Source organism: Manacus candei, unplaced genomic scaffold (genome assembly GCF_025592945.1).
Source record: "Manacus candei isolate 608988 ecotype Guabito, Panama unplaced genomic scaffold, ASM2559294v1 h1tg000019l, whole genome shotgun sequence".
In the NCBI taxonomy this organism is placed as follows: domain Eukaryota; kingdom Metazoa; phylum Chordata; class Aves; order Passeriformes; family Pipridae; genus Manacus; species Manacus candei.
The window spans coordinates 7,228,811-7,246,317 of NW_026138067.1; the positions used below are offsets into that span (position 1 = coordinate 7,228,811).

The 17,507-nt window shown below is 36.9% G+C and overlaps 1 protein-coding gene across 9 annotated transcripts in view; it reads left to right on the top strand.

Moving 5' to 3' along the window:
• OXR1 (oxidation resistance 1) overlaps window positions 1-17,507 on the top strand; it is a 266,285-nt gene that overhangs the window by 201,209 nt on the left and 47,569 nt on the right. For 7 of the 9 annotated variants that reach the window (XM_051785167.1, XM_051785162.1, XM_051785160.1 and 4 more), the window contains 4 exons: window positions 3,779-3,861; window positions 9,831-9,938; window positions 11,095-11,214; window positions 16,344-16,496. In XM_051785167.1, coding sequence (XP_051641127.1) covers window positions 3,779-3,861; window positions 9,831-9,938; window positions 11,095-11,214; window positions 16,344-16,496 — 464 coding nt within the window. The remainder of the gene's footprint in view (window positions 1-3,778; window positions 3,862-9,830; window positions 9,939-11,094; window positions 11,215-16,343; window positions 16,497-17,507) is intronic. The other 2 variants (XM_051785165.1, XM_051785166.1) reach the window with 1 other exon arrangement.

Genomic DNA, 17,507 nt, shown 5'->3' on the forward strand with positions numbered 1-17,507 from the left:
GATTGTTAACTTGGAGTCTCCTCCTTGGGATACTGCCCCTTTTAGGTTTGAATTTAAGACTGAAGTTGAGTTTACTGTGCACAAGTAACTGAAAATAATATTCCTGTAATTAGCATAAGCGTATCTAACTGCAGAGCAGGGAGAAGGGTTAATGAGACAGTTGCTGACTGTGAGGTAGTCCCTGCTGTTAGGAGTGTCAGGTCACCAGGTCTTATGGAATATAAAGATTTCCTCCTTTAATCTCTTTTGTTCCTTTATGAATAGATTAAAATGATCTAATTGTTATTGAGCAGAACTAATCTAATAAAGATGTAATATCTGTACTTCCCCTATTTTATCAATTAGCAATATGTTCCATGTACTGCTAAATAACAATGTATTTGAGAATATTTCAAAGACTATTTTTCTTACTTTCTCATCATTCATTACCCCATATGTGCTGCATTAAGATCCTGTGAAAAACTGTGTTCTAGACAAGAATTTTACAAAGTTGCTGCCTATTTCTTTGTTTTAAACACTGTAACTCTGATGCATAAATGTGCAATTTTTGTTAGGTGGTGTGTATATGTGGATAAATCATCTTTTTCTTATCTTCTTGACCATAATAGGCTAATTTATTAGTTTTAAACAGTTTACAATAATCATTGACTTCCTTGCTTTTTCTCAGAGAATACTTGTTTGGTATATTAATTTATTCGTTTGCAAAAAGTGACTGTTGTAATGTCTGTTGCAATGTTTCTCTGCTGATGATATTCTATTCACTTTAATGTAAGTTATTTGAGATTTAAGCTTATCTTGCAGAAAAATAGCAGGGTAAAGGAAAATGAGTACATCTTGCTCTATGCAGAGCTTGAAGATCCTCTTAAGCAGTTCCTAGCCTGTATACTAGTTCTCTTTACCAGCTCTTAGTGCCAGAAGTCCAAAGGATGTGCTAGAAGCATCAGCAAACAACAAATCAAAGGCCAACAATTCAGCTCAGACGGCATACTAAGAAATGAGAAATGTCACTCTTGTCATAACAATTTGAGCTAGCAGTGCACCAGGAATGTTTTCACTTGACCAAAATTCAGTGGCATAGGGCCAAATAGAGGCAATATTAGAATCTCTCCTATAAATGTTAAATTTTAACTTCAGTTGTCTTCAATTTTCAGTTGAATAATACCACTGATTATTGCATATCTTAAGGACAAAGCTGCCTCATTGAAAACTGTATGTTCTTAAACCATAATGTTCATAACCTTATTTTATATAAATATGTTGGAACAATAAGTCCTTCTCTCTGTTTATGTTGATGATCATATGTAATCATTCTTATGCTACAGTCTTAATCCTGAGTTTCTGTGCCACACATTCAGACTAAATATTGGTCTGGTGTCTTTGTGAACACTGCCTTCTGCATCTTTCTAGTTCTAGTCTCTGAAATCCTAGGCAGTTGAAATATTTTTTGTCATTTGTGGATCTGACATTCACTTTATCACTTCAGTGTTTCCAGCTGTTGTGGAGGCTCAGTCCTGTTTAAGGTAGTTAAGAATTAAAGCATCAACCCTGATGTTGCTAAAGGGTGGGTCTTGTTTCTGTCTAAAACAGCACAGCTAAGAGCTCTGATAACCTGGCACCATAGATCCTCTTGCTAAACAAGTTATTCTTGACTCTTGAGTTTGTGCATAGTATGGTCAGTGGCAGCAGGTTTTTCTTCTACCTGTGGTCTGAGAACATCAGCCTTCAGTAGTCTCACTGGCTTGCTACTGGCAGATGAAGTAAGGATTGAGTGTAACCTAACAAGATGATCTCCTGTGCAAGAGGGTTATCAGGAAAATAGATAACATGAAAGCACAAGACTGATTCTTGTTGATGCTGAGGACTTTTCAGACTGCTGCATTCTATGCTGGTAGTTGTTTCTACTTTCACGTGCTTCCTAGAATACTGAGGGCACTGGAATGGCTGAAAGATGGGTTTACTTTCCCCTCAAAAATAAATAACCTGCTCTTTCAGTGAGAGAGAGGCTTTGTAGTGTGTCATCAGGGAGGTTGAGTTCATGTCTCTACTGCTCTGACCTATTTTCACAGTTGAAATATCTCCTAGTTTTGTTTCCAAGAGGTTAGGTGAAATCAATGTGTTCTTTATGAACAGACAGCTCAAGCACTTGGGCTGTGGGCAGAGGTGTGGATTTTAGTAGCTGGGCCAGATGGGTACTCAGCACACACGTAGCTTGGCATTCCATGCCTCCATCTCCTCTTGACTCCAGAGACTTAAATCATGGTAGGTTATGAAACACTTGAAACCTGTATCCCATGAAAGTGAGCTCTGATGGGAAGGGTAGGATTTACTGTCTTAAGTATGTGAGGGGATGATGTTAACCCTAACTGCAGATTATAAGCTCCTGGAAATTTTGTGTTAGGAGTTCTTCTGGCATCTGCTTTGCTACAAAGTGCCCTCAACAGGGAAGGCCTTCCTTCCTCACCGCTACCCTCTGGTTGCTCTTACTTTCCTGAAGTTACCAGATTGCTCTGAAGTCTCTGAAGATGGTGAAGGGCCTAGAGGGGAAGCCACACAAGGAGTGGCTGAGGTCAGTGGCCTCAGTTTGGAGGAGACTGAGGGAAGACCTCATAGTGGTCTACAGCTTCCTCATGAGGAGAAGTGGAGGGACAGGCACTGGTCTCTTCTCTGACCAGTGACAGAACCTGAGGGAGTGGCCTGAAGCTGTGTCAAGGGACATTTAGGTTGGATATTAGGAAAAGGTTCCTTCAGAGGGTGTTTGGGGACTGGAGCAGGCTTCCCAGGGAAGTGGTTACGGCACCAAGCCTGCCAGAGTTTAGGAAGTATTTGGACAATGCTCTCGGACTCAGTGGGATTCTTGAGGTTGTCCTGTGCAAGGCCAGGACAATGATCCTTATGGGTCCCTTCCAGCTCGGGATATTTTATGATGATTCTGTGATTCGAAGTCTAAAGTAGCAGGTTCTTCCTTTGTGAAATAATTTTCCATTTTCATTTCTGGCATAAGGAACAGAAGTGGTTATTCGTGTAAGACTTTATTCTACTTTAAGTTACTGGAGAGGGAGAAGATGGTTTATTTCAACCTCTTGAATAGTACCTCTCTGCAAGCTCTTTAGACACTTAGAGTAGTAAGAAGAAGAAGGAAACTTAAGTTTGGGTTGAGGAAAAAAAACAACCTACGCTTGGCTATATACAAATGAAGTGTGGGGCTTGTTTATTTCTATCTAATGGGGTTTTATTTATTTAGAATCTTTAGTGTTTACGTACAGGCTGCATGTTTGCTACAGACAGGATAATTATGAAGTTTAACACTAATACTCTTTGTTTTATGAAAAAGCTGTAAATACTCTGTACTTATCAAACAGCAACAAAAAATCTCCAGTGATCAGATTGAACACACAGGAACTATAGATCATCTCCCTTCCAGATGAGAGCAGATTGGGTATGATATAGAATCAATTAACCACAGTAATTCCAGGGATGTTACTTGCCCGATAGGGTCAATCTTCTATTTAGTCTTTCTTCATAAGTTGCTTCCTGGATAGCAGCAAGTACTTATGCAGTTAGTTGATTTCCAGTTATCAGTTGTTTGTATTGGTTGAATTCTAAAAGCATTGCAGAGGAATGAAGTCCCTATTTTAGCAGCTGGTGTCTGTTAGAATCAGCAGGAGCAAGCTGTGTAACTGGTGAATTAGATGTCTGCCCACGGGGCTGTATCAGCAGCCTGTGACAGTACTGAAGAGGAAAATGAATTTAACACGCGCGTTGCCTCAATTTTTTTCAGACGCTGGCCAGAAGAAGACCCCAGACAAGAAAGATGGGCGACGAATGTCTATTCAAAAGCCTAGAGGGACTCTTGAATATTCTGTAAGTCACTGATTTTTATTGTTAGAATGTTATTTCAAAGCAAGTGCAGACTAAAAAGTTTCCTTACAAAATATAAGCAAAACTGTAATGTTCATTATCTTTAATCTTGGAATTCTGTGCATCTGATAGTTTAGTTTGACAGAAATTAAATTAGGGAATTAGCTAGTAGTACTTGAGGAGTAATGCTATTTTTTCCCTTTAAATGCCTTTTTTTCCCTTAAAAATCCCAAACTAATCAGTCTGTTGACTGGTTCACTTTTAGGGAACTAGTTGGAAATAATAAATAACAATAGTTACATAATCATGTGCAAGTTCTCTGCTTTCAGCATTGTTATAAGCTGTTGCTGCCAGGAGAAATAACAGAGTTAAGTTTGGAAGGGAAGCTATATCTTGATACTGACCTTCTGGTGGTCTCCTAATGATTTCCCTAGATCTATACCTTTTACTGTATAACTCTGTTTCTGCATCAGTATCTGAAAATGGAGCCATGTTCTGTTCTTGAAATGACCCTCAAACTGTGCTGCAGTCAGCTTTTCACATTTGTGGTTACTAAGGGAAACAGAAGTGAGAAGTATCTGTCTTGTGTTATATACGGGAAATATAATTAAGCCTATAAATAATGCTTATAGAATTGATGTTAAAATAGGGAAAGTGTCACAGTTGTCTTTGAACGCTTTTGAAGCTGGACATGATAAATAAAAATGAGAACTTTTTTATAAAAGGTCTTTACTTGACCTCTTGATGTTCTCTTATTCCAGGAGTAAGAGATGGGGGAGATGGAAGAACTTAACTCTTAATGTTCTATTAAGCCAACCTGTGATACTGCTTAAATACTGAGAAGGCTGTGATAGTCATTTGAAGAGACAGTATGTGTGTATTGGGAGCAAGAAGCACTTCATTAGTGTGGCTTTTATTAGAATTTGAATATAATTCCAGCTTATACTAAAGGCTTCCTTGAAGTTTAAATTCAAAACAGAAATTCCTGCTGCTTGGGTTCTAGCAGCTGAAGAATGTTAATATAAAGGTGACTGTTTCTATTACATTAACTCCATTATGTCTGAAATAATAGGAAAAAAGGGTTAGTTGTAGGTCTATATTACTGGCATTCATACTCAAATCCCTTAACTTGGCTCTTGCCACTATGTGCATGCTTTTACTTTGGTATATAAGATTCCAGGCAAAGTTAAAGCAACAAGCTTTCCTTTTCTTAACCTAGTATGTTTGTGTCAAGTTGTCATATACTTCTGCAGGTTTCTGTGTTCCAGTGGGTGGGGTTTTAGAGCCCGAAATAGCTTTCTTAGTACATCCTGAAGGATGCATCACTTCCTTGTGAGTCAAAAAGATGATTCACAAGAATCAAAGCTTTTTGTCATTAAACTTAGTCCAGTTTCTAAAGGAGCCTGTTGCATATATGGAACATGGTGCATTTCAGCTTCACAAATGCTCTATTCTGATGGCTCTTGCAGTACATTTCACTCATGAAGCTCATGAAGTGCTTCAGTAACATCAAGTTTTTGGAGCTTTTGGTTGAATGTTGGGCACATGTATTTTAATAAAATACACAGATCTAACCTCTAGATACTGAGCTTATGTTCACTACGAGAGATCTGGCAACTATTGTGTTAATTTGCTACTGTTGTTATTTATGACTTTATTCTATGTGGAGAGATGCACTTACTTATGTCTGGTTTCTGACTTAATCCTACTGCCTCTGACTGTGACAACACACACATGTATTAATCTACCTGCCTGTGTTGCTTCTTTGAGAAGTAGTAGAAAGATGAAGGCAAAAACCAGATTCCCCTTCACCTCCCAGTATTGTTGAAAAGTTAGTGGGCTTTTTTTCCTTTATTAAAATATAATTTAATGTGTTAGTTTTTCCAGTGGCTACATGGTTTTAGAAAGGAAGGTCTTGTATTCCTGAAATTTGGAGTGAGATGATATTTTGCTGATGCAAACTATGGGTTTTTAATGTGGACTTCACATGAGACTTTTTTAAAAAAGAAAATAGTTACTATGGGGATAAATAAACAATAAAATATATTTTCACTTAAAAGCTAAAACCAAAAAGCAATTAATGTTTAAGATTCTCATCTAAAATTCCCAAAATGTAAAAACTTGAAACTACTGTTCTGTATGTTACACCAGAGAGAATATATCAGCAGATATGGTACTGATTGAAAACAGATATGGTAGTAATTGAAGGAAGTAAGTCCTAAACTGCCTCTAAAAGATACAGAAAACTGGTTTGTTTTTGCTGATATTGCTTAGACAGTGAACAGATATTTTTTTTTAAAGTTCATATAATTTCTCCTTCTCTAAATGTCAGTTGACAGATTAGATGCAAATTGATATTATCTGTTATTTCAGAATTCACAGTTGGTGCTTTCAGCACACAGCTGATGAATGTGAACAGGCTCAGAGAACCAACAGAGCAAATAGTTCAGGTGAATTATTGCTACTAGCTAGAACTTTCTTGAGTCCTTTTTTGGGTTCTGGAAGTAGCATCTTTACATTGCTTAACTGACATAACTTCATTACCTTAACATTGCATTGGAAGCCTTTTGCGTTACATGTACAAACACAAGCAGTGCCTACCTGCAGGTGTTAGAAGAGCCAACTACAGATAAATGGAGCATAAACAGACAGTGCTGGCCACTGATCACCAGTGATTGTAGCATGCTAGTAGTTTTATGACTTCAAGGAAAGACTTATCACTGATCTTCCTTTTGAGAAGAAAGAAATAACTGAGGTTCTGTTTTCCCGATGTTGTATACTATATACATTAGTCCTATTAACAATTAGTTGATATAGTGATAATCCAGTATTTTTAAAGGCTTGGATACAACACCAAAGTGGTGGTGTCTGCTCCCCTGTGTCTCCACCCTTCATTCTAGTCTTCCCATCTATTTAATTTTGTTAGTTCATTTTAATACTCTTAAACTATTGTTTTGTTGTTTTCTGGTTGTTGGACATCTAGTCTTGAAATAAGAAAATAGTAAAATTCTTTCTACACTCTGATTCATATATATTTGATGTATAATTTTTAATGGAAGAATAAGTGAATTCCAAGCATTGAGATGCAATGACAGTCAAGTTCATTAAAATATCAGTAGAGAATTAGGTTTTAAATAACTTTGCCAACTGTTAAGTTGAGGGAAATGAAGGCAGTTTGAACCATAGCTAATGGTGACTGAAGCTCTGTCTAATGGTACACACATGGCAAACATGGGTACATAAGTAGTGCTCTGTAAATGGAAAAGGGGTAGTGAGATGCACCTCTGCTCAAATAGGGACAGAATGATTTGAAGAGAATGTTTGATTAGGGATTTTATTGGAAAAGGAAAATGAAAGGTAAGGATTTTAAGTGGCTCTTTCTGTATCTAGTAAAATCCATAAAAAACTGATTTTGATGAACTTAGAATTTTAAACTTATTTATATTTATATGTAAGTGACAACATAAGGTCAAAGTAACAGGAAAATAAGATCTTATGTGTTTTACCTCTGTGTAAGAGTTGATGACAAGAAGGTTTTGCTATTGAGGAAAGCTACTTATATTTTTAAGGAACCTTTTCAACAAAAGTTATTGTGCAAAGCAGAGTGTGTGAATCTATGCAGTGCTGAATGAGCAATCCTTGTTTTCTTTTAACACTTCTATTAATTAGTGTCTTTCAGTCTTTATACTGAAGCAAGCAAAACCAGTGCATGATATGTATTGAACCACTTCAAGGCACCAGCTGGCCTCCTCAGGTCCATTTTTGACTGTTTTAGGGAATAAAACTGTTTACATGTCTAGTGGGTCTCCTTTCTCCAGCAGTGTACTTGTATTGGAACAAATCTTGCCATTCTGTTAATCACAAAACAATGCAGTCACTGTTCATCATTCCCTTCTCTTATCAAAGAAGATGCAGCATCGTGCCTTAATATCCAAATATTTATATAAGATTCTTAATATTCAGAATAGCATTTAGATGGCTACCTCATAATGTATAGAAATTTTGCTTTCTGAGAGAGAAGGAATGACTTTTTGCCCTGTCTTCCAGTATTGAATTGGTGGGGAAAAAAATGGTTAGAAAAGCTGAGGACTGACTGTGGTATGTGGTGGCACTTTTTCAGTTTGTTATTCTATGCTTTTGTCTGTTCAGATTCTGTTTATTAAAATAGTAGACAGCCTAAGAATTGGTAAGTAGGCCTTTGAATCTAGGGAGATACTTCAGGAAGTCTCTATTACATGAACAATGTCTTTGTTTTAAGAAGGTATCAGTGCTGGTCTTTGAAATCTCATGCAAAGTGGAAATTTGCCTGTGCAAACATGGCAGCCAAATAAGAAAAGGAAGCTTATGCTTGCCATTGTGTTTATTTTGAGTAAGGTAAACACTTTAGTTACCAAGCTGTCTCACCAGATGTTTTTATTTCTGAAGACTGAAAAGAATGAATGCACTCTTAAAGGGCTTAAGCCTCATGGGTTTTAATTGAATGCTTTTAGTTTGTTTTATAAGATAGAAACAATTGAGATTTTAGACTGTCATTAAGTGATACGTAAGCAGTACCTAGAAGCTGACTGTCCTTCAATGTTTATGTGAGAGCAAACTTAGGCAAAACTTTTGAATCTCACTTTACAGTTTGTTTTAGCAAAACTTTTGTATTATGTAGATCTTCTGATGGAAAGACTACTATTCCTTGATTTGGTGGTTAGTTTTGTTATTGTCTGTGGAGCACATAGGACCTATCTGGTCTAGTTACAGTTTTGTTTTGATTTCTACTTTAGTACTAGTTAAACATGGCATACAAGAATATTCTTGTTTTTTGCATATCTGCGATCGTACAGTACTGAATGACTAGGAGGTACTAATACAGTCTTTCGTACTGGAAATACTAGTAGAGAGGGATGTTTGCTGCTTTGTTTAGCTTATTGGCTTCCTATATAAAGAATTGTCACAATAGCTTTTTCTAAGATAAGTTTCTAATTCTAATTGCCTTTTCTTCGGCAAAACTTATCTCTTTTCTTTAGTGAATCTAGGTTGACAAGTGCACCTTTGCAAAATGTTATGGAAGGCAATTCTCAATCTTTACTTATATTTAGCAACACAAATATAGCTTAGATTATATAGCTTCATCTTGTCTTAAATTATAAGATTTGGTTTTTCCTAGTACAGTGTTTATGAAGCCTTGTGCTGTTATGCAGTAAAGTTCTTAGTTGTATCCTCTCTTGTCATATCTCTATTGTTCTTAAAGCTATGAATTCTTTATTCTGAAATACTCTCTGAATAATTTTTTTCCTTTTACTTTCTTCTGGTCTTTCATATTGAATACATTTAGGGAGATGGAGGTGAAAACATGAGCTTGAAAAAATCATTTCCTTACTTGGGAATCACCTACTCAAAATGCTTATGCTCCATCTACTGTCATACTAGTTGACTTGTTTTGCTTCAGCGTTTTTTGCATTTTCTCAGTGATGAATTTTACTTGAAAGTCAGTGTCTAACAGAAGCTTATTTCAGTAGTGAGAGAGTGTGTTCATGTTTGTAGAGATTGCTTCAGCTTTCCTGTAGGTGAAGAATGGAGGAGGTGAAGAGGGAGAGTGAATGATTCTGTGAACTGAGTCAATTGTGTATTGGGCCAGTGGTACCCAGCAGTGAATTTATAGACCAGAAGTTCTGGTGCAGTAGCTGAACCTACAGCTCAAAGTGTGTGACTGACAATTCTGACCACCTGGAAACATAGTGGAAAGGCGCACATCTTTATATGGGGTTGTAATAGTCTAATATTTAGGGAGTAGGTATGTTTTTTGGGATGGCTTTGTTGGTTTGGGCTTTGTTTGATTTTTCTGGAGGGTGGGCAGTCATAAGATACGAACACTTAAAAGGTTGTCAAAATCTTGGTAAATCTACACATAAAATTTGTGAGCCACTCTTTGAACTAACTGCTTACAGGCTTGTTTGTTTGTTTTTTTTCCCCAACTGATACAGGTGGAATCAAGAGACACTTTAAACAGTATTGCCTTGAAATTTGATACAACACCCAATGAACTGGTTCAATTAAATAAGCTTTTCTCCAGAGCAGTCGTTCCTGGACAGGTACTATTACATTATGTATGTTACTTACCCAACAAAGACCTCTTTCCCTATATTTCTCATCTCTACCAGAGAAAGTGTTAAAGAACTTCTCTTACTGGTTTTCCTGTTGACTTTGCAAAAGAGTTTTTCTGTTTCCTCTAACTTGTGAATTCTTTCTACTTATTAAATAACTGCCTAAAAAGGGAACAGGTAACAAAGCTACTTGTCTCACTTGAATAAGATCAAAGGACTTTTCAAACTAGATATACTTAATTGTATAATAACACTTGTGTACAAGCTAAACTGTTGCTTTGCAAATACAGCAGGCTGTTCACCAACTGTAGCTCAGGAGGCATATTCAGGGTACAGCTTACAAACAGTGTTCCATGACTGCATCTTACTGCCTGCAATTCTATTTTAATAAATTGAATAATGTTTCTATTCCACTCTGAAAACTTGCTGTCTTTACCAGCAGTATATGAATTATCAGTCACATATTATAGGTTGCTATTGCTTTTTTTTCCCCCGTTTCTGCCTTCACTTTTCATTTCTCCTTGAAAACTGGGCCTGGAAACATAAGTCAGCTATGGAATTAACCATTTGCAATTTGGTATTAGCCCTCTGTTTGACAAAATCCTGTGTTTATTTCTGATTGCTACAGAACTCTATCTAGGTAGCTTGAATGCCTACCATGGCTGAAATAAGGTATCAAAGGTGTGACTAACTTAGGGTGATTTTTTTTTTTTTTTTAAAAAAACATTCAGTGCTAAGAGCTATATTTAATGAACTTGTTTCCCAGTCTGTTTCTTGTTGCTCAAATAGTAGAGTAATAGAAAGATAAATAATTGGACAGGTCTTCCTTGGACACTTATTGGGTGTTTCTGGCATGCTGTATACTTCCAATGCTTTCTGGCTGAAGTTTGTCCTCAATTATTATGACTGAAAATCAAAGTTATATCAAGATAGAATTAAAGAACTTGAAAAGCTAAAATGAAGAAGTACTTCATGTGGTATTGTTTATTCCCTCAGCTCATAATTCTGTTAAAAGTAATGAGAGCAGGAATGGTTTGTGTAGCTTACTTTGAGAAAGCCTAGCAAATATACCTGAACTGCTGGGAAATCTAAAGTAAATCTGAAAGCATATCTAACTTCTAACTACATTATATCTTCTTTATAGATTTTGTATGTTCCTGACCCAGACTACATTTCTAGTGTGGACAGCTCCCCCTCTCTAAGTCCTATAAGTCCCCTATCACCTACATCTTCCGAAGCAGAGCTTGACAAGGCTACAGTAAATGTAGGTATACCTGTTATACTTGAAATTAATTTACCCTTACAAGATAAATGTTACAGATGCTATGCTTTCTTCTTAAACTGTCCTTTGGTTTTGGGGAGAAAGTACTTAACAACATTTGGAGTTAAAAGTAAAATAGTACCTTTTTAAAAGTAAATACAAGCTTTTAGTCTTGAAATGACAGTTTTCTGTGTGAAAACTGATTTGAGGGCAAGTTGTTTGTAGCAAAATATTGTCCTTGCACACTGAAATCTTAATTAGTTTCTGTTGCATTTCTGTATTTGTTACATCTCAAAGCTAGTTAAAGGCTTTTGATTGTATTTGCCCTTCACTGAAACAGACTTTTTTTTGTTTCAATTTGCTAAATGAAACTAGAAAACCCTCTCCCACATCTCTACAGCAGGAGGAACCTGAGTATTCTGGCCAATATATTGTTTCTACAAAAACTAAGTTGATTATAGCTGACTTCTGCTTAGTAGTTCTACCTTTGTAGACTTTCAAAATACTGAAATTGTTTAGCCATCAGAGCTGCCCTGTAATTCAGCTCAAAAGCAGATTTTTGGGTAGGAGCTAGCTTTGTAGAAGCATGTCTTTCCAGTAATACTGGTTTGCTGTCAACAGAATTCCATGGGGAACAGTCCAGCCAGGAAGATGCAATATTGGAGCCTGAGCTTCTGTGTAATTCATGCAATTACGACCTTAATCAAATGTTTCTTAATACATCACTGCTATTACTTTCCCAGTTATCTTTTTCTCTCAAATAACAAATTTTCTTGATAGCATATTTTGATAGTGCTCAGTCCAACTGTCAAATGTGTACTCCAGGGTTCTGTGTGCTCAAAGTTTAGGAGCGTTTAAGACTTAAAGTATTTATTTATGTGCTTGTGTGACTTGGTCGGTCCAGACAAGTTTAAATTTAAATGTTTTACTTTGTTGCTGGAGAGGTTCTCAAGCTGCATTACAAAGGCTGTGATGAGCCTTCTACTGAAAATTACTGTTTGGTTTTACTGTTGTGCTTTTGCTCTGACCTAGTATGCCCGTTCTCATATCTGCTGCCGTTAGTGCTGAATAATTTCTGTTGTTTTATGGCAGACTGGAGGTGTTGTAGCACAGTAAGTAGACTAGTCTGCAAGAATACACTTTTGTATCATATATCTTGTGTCTATATCTGTCTCAAAATGACTGTAGATGCTACGATACACCTGCCCTTATAGCATATGTTGTGTCAAGTTACTAGAGAGAAAATTATTAGCTTTACTATTAGAAATTAGAGCTTTTTCTACAGTTCATCAGATGCTGTGTCAAAAAACCCCTTATTCTTGTTTTTGTCAATTATTTTGTATATACTTGTTGGCAAATAGTAGATATGGAGGCTTAATAGCATAACTATACCTGTAATTTATTTGACACTTTTTTTATTGGCTATATGCACATAGCAGAGATAAAAGTTAAAAGTGTAGAAGAAACAAAGTAGACAAAAATACTTAAAAATCTCTTCTGCAAAACATTGGGGTTTTTATTGTCCAATGTTAGCAACAATTTGAGAGTTAAGTTTCATTTAATTGAACTTTATTATTGCAGAACTGTTTTGTGCATCTTATGTGTTGTGGATCATTACAAGCAGTTCTTAAATGCTTCAGGGAAAGTCAAACGAGCAATGTGATGATATATAATAAAGTGCTTGTTCTGTTTCTGAGGCTTTTCAATCTACATGTAAGGAAGGAGGGAATATTTATCAAAAGAAATCAGAACAGAAATCACTTGCATTTGTCAGTGTGGACTCTGTGTGTATTTGGTTTTGTTTCTCAAACAGTCTCTCCAGCAACACAAAAGGCACTCAACTTCTGTGTGGCCTGTTAAGGCTGAAGGGTTTTGTTCTTCATCATACTACCTATCTTTCATGTTTTTCTTTTCTCTTTGCTGATTTCTATCACTATGAACGAGATAAATACTAGCATACATTCTCTAGTGCTCTCTTGATGTCAGTCTTCTTTGACTCTCCTCCACTTTTGACTCTAGATTTGCAGTTTAAATTTAATCACATTTTGAAGTAAAGAGAATATGTTCCTCTGCCTGTATAATGTAAATGAGTCTTCTCTCTGTGCTCTGGTTTTTGAATCACTGAGTTCTTGGTAGATAAGATGATTAACAAATATCTGAACTTCTGAGTCAAAAACTATGCTATGGTATACTCTGTTCTTTTATTTCTGTTTTAATAAACTTTGGAGTAGCTTCACACAACCAAGTGGCTAAAGACAAATCAGCATGTGGCTGATATAATCTGCATAACCCTGTTAAAGTTGGGGTCTTTTGAGGTTTTGTATTTTTGGTTTTTTTGGTTTTTTTGGATTTTTTTGTTTTGTTTTTTTTTACATTGCTACACTTAAGCTAAGATATCAGTGTGTATTTCACTAACTTTGTTACTGTATGTGTAAGAACTAGCTTAGGCTTTTAAGCCTTTCTTATGCTGCTGGGCTTTTGAAGGATCTCTTCATTCAACAGTCTGCACATATTTGAGAAGATCTAATATGCTTTGTTACCTATAAAGCCTAAAATCCACTTCAAAATAATATGTAATGATAAGGGCATCATCATTAAATTGGAAAGTCTACCACCTGTATTATTCCTGCTTCTGTGTCATGTGGCAATAAGATGAGAAATAGCTGACTTAGTCACTGTGAGCTTGGAGATCAGCTGAGGACTCTCACAGCTACTTGCTGAGTTATGTGTCATGAAGGTGTCCACATAGGCTTTACTAGAAAAGCTTATGTAGAAGGAGAACTTATCTCCAGGAGGTTTGTTTCTTATTATACCTTCCTTAGCTTTTTCAGCAAAATTCAGTTCAGTGGTCTACAGGGTGTTTTGGGTTTTTTGTTTGCTTTTTTTAACAAAAGTTGAAAGATGCAGGCAAAGGCTAAAGTAGTGCCAGAGAATGTACTGAAAACAGTTGTGCATAATGTTCCTGGATATGATTAAAGGCATTTAGCTGCAGTCTGTACTAGTGAATAGAACTGTACAGGAAAGCAGAAAACCAAAGGGAACATAGAAGTTGACATTTTTTAAAAATAGTAATATTAATAACTAGCAGTAGCAATTGTGTATAAAATGGAAGCCTTTAAACATGGGTGAAGCTCTAAAACAGGGTTGCTCTGTGTATAACATAGGCTTTGGTGCAGTCTCCTATATGTGTATCTTTTTATTTGAGACAATTTTTTTCACTGTCTGTCTTGTCACTGGTAGGGTTTCATGTTCACTACTTAGTTCGATATACTGGTATGCAGCAAGGAGCATAACTCTTAGGAGGTCATGAGAGAATTCCTCTGAAACTTACATCCAGGTGTGTGAATGATAAAGATGGTGGGAAACAGGGTGAATGTACTAAGGCTTATATCATGCCTGACAAAAGTGATTGCTTTCTGTGATGAGATGGTAGGCTCAGCAGCTGAGGGAAGAGCAGTGCGTGTTTCTTACCCTGACTATAGCCAGGCCTATGACACTGTCCCAAAGCAACCTTGTTACTGGGGAAATGTGAACTGAGTAGATGGAGTAAAAGATGGGCTGGAAAAATTGCCAGGATCTTTGTGTTCAAACTTATTCAATACATGTGTGAGATTGTTTGTTTGTCTATTTTTTATGGAATCATAGTATGGCTTGGGTTGGAAGGGACCTTAAAGATCATGTAGCTCCAACTCCCCTGCCGTGAGCAGGGATATCTTCCACTAGATCAAGTTACATACAGCCTGGTCTCGAACACTGTTTTCTGTGGTGAATCCTTGAGGGTCCCTATTGGGGTGATACAGTTCATAATCTGTCTATCAGGGACCCTGACTGGTGGGACAGGTCACAATGCACTGTCAACAAGCTTGGTGGTGGTGAGCAAAAATTAGGGAAGTGGTCAATACAGTGGAGGGAGGCACAAGGACTGCTCATCAGGGACATCAAGATTCTGGAGAGATGAAGTAACAGAAACCTCATGAAGTTCAACAGTAGCTAAGACCTGTCTGGGACAGGGGAGAGCCCTATGTAACAGTACAGGGTTGGCTACCTACATAGCAGCTTTGCAGAGAAACTAAGGGCCGAGGAGAGATTGAGACTAGTGTCCTGGTGGAGATGTTGGACAATGTCTACTTGTGATGATGATGTCTGATCACATGCCAAGTGGCAGGTGAAAGAGGGATATCAACAGGTTGAGGCAAGGGTGGCTTGTGAAACTGCATTTGCAGTATTGTGTCCACTTCTGGCGCCTTCAGTGCAAGACAAAGATTGACATGATGGAGCTAGTGCAGTGGAGGGCCATTAAGATGATCAGGGAATGGAAACACATGAGGCACAAGGACTGGCTGAGGTGTGGGTTTTTTGTTTGGTTGGTTTTTTAATTTATTTTTTTTTTTTGGGGGGGGGGGTTGCCGGAGAAGAAAATACTGATGGAAAACTGGATTTCTCTGTTGTACTACCTAGTAGACAGGTCAGAGTGAGAAGAGTGAAGGTCTTCAGAAGTTCATAAATGATGGACTGCAACAGCTGTAAGTTGCTGCACAAGAAGTCCTGGTTAAATAACAGGAGAATACTTTTCACAATGAGGGTGGCTAAACACTGGAGCAAGCTTCTTGGAAAGGCTGTGGAATTTTCAGCCTTAAAGATTTCAACTCAACTGGAAGAGCCATGAACAGCATGATCATGAGCATGTAGGTTTAGGCCTGCTTTGGCAACAGGGTTAGACTAGCTGACCTTCCAACTTAAAGTAGTGTATAATATTATGGAAGGACATTTAATAGGACTTCTGTTGAAGTTGGAAAAGAATCCTTTCTGCTATCTTCAGTTCAGATTTTTCATGTGACAGAATATTGTATGATCTCCTTATGTGTTTTGATCATTATTTTGTTGTTTTTTCCTAGGTTGATTCTGATTATCTTTGCCCAGGTGTATTTTTTTGTCAGGGGCTAGTAGAGCTGTGCTTCATTAGTTGTAGTCCTTTGGATCAAAGCAGTCTAAGCTGGAGTGGATTTGGAACCCTATTTTTACATTTGTTTTCACATCAAAGAAAAACAAAAATTACACAACAGAAAATCTCTAAAAGTTAATATTTAAACAGATAAGTTGCTAAGTTCTGGTTTTTTTATATTTCCTTTTAGGATTCAGATGGAGTCCAACAGAAAGAGTCAGCTGCTTCACCAGCACATCCATGTGTTCGTCCTACGAGAGTGGTATCATCCACGTCCGAAGAGGAGGAAGCGTTTACAGAGAAATTTCTAAAAATTAATTGCAAATACATCACTAATGGCAAGGTACTGAAACCTTCAGATGTTACTGTATGGGATATAACAATAAAGCACATTTAAATCATAAACCATACAGTAAAATTTAGTCAGAGATAGGTAGATGAATCATCTACCTATGTGCTATATATGTCTATATAAATATATTTGTTTTTACTCCCTGTTTTCTTGGGATTCCCCAGGCCACTTGTTTCAAGACATGATGCAAGCAGTCGATATGTGACAAACTTCCCTGATGACATACTGTTACATAATTCTTTTGAGGGCTTGAGGTTCTGTTTTGTTCCTTATGTTAGTATCTCTAGTAATGAATTCTTTTTACTTACAGTGGAGAAGGACATGCCTTATGGTATAAGGAAATATGCAGTTGTGTAGCTTTGCTTTAATTTTTAATTTTAAAGCAGAATAGGGTGAGCAGAATAAACCTGATTCTGTGAACAAGCAATTCTGTATTGTTCTCCACTGGGTACAGTATGGTAAAAATCTCGATTTTTTTTTTTTTTTTTTTTAATTTTTTTTTCCTTTGAAGGAGTAGTTACAATTCTCTCAGTAGTGTCATTACACAAATGTCTCCAAATTAGTGGCATTTAATTCACCTCCATTTGGCTCATAAGTGCACAAGTTTTGCACAGACTTCTAGGGACTGAGACTGTCAAAAGACTTTACTTCAGAACATTTTACAGAAAAATCAATCTTTGCTCTCCTACCCCACAGAAAAATTACTATTGGACACTATTTATGAAAAATCATGCACTACTTTCTCCTTTGCCTGAAAGTTTGGATATGTATATAGAAATACTACTGATTCTGTGTTGCTCAGCAATAGATTTTCAGATCAGCTACTGATAGACAGATTAATAAGAATCTCCTAAAACCACTTTTTTGGGTTTTTTTTGGCTGATGAAAAGGGTCGCAGATCTATGTGTGTATGGGCTTGAAGCCTATTGACAGAAGTTGTGTTAGAAGTCGATGAGGCAAGTACCGGAACAGCTTTCTTTGTTACATTGTTCTTCTTTGCAG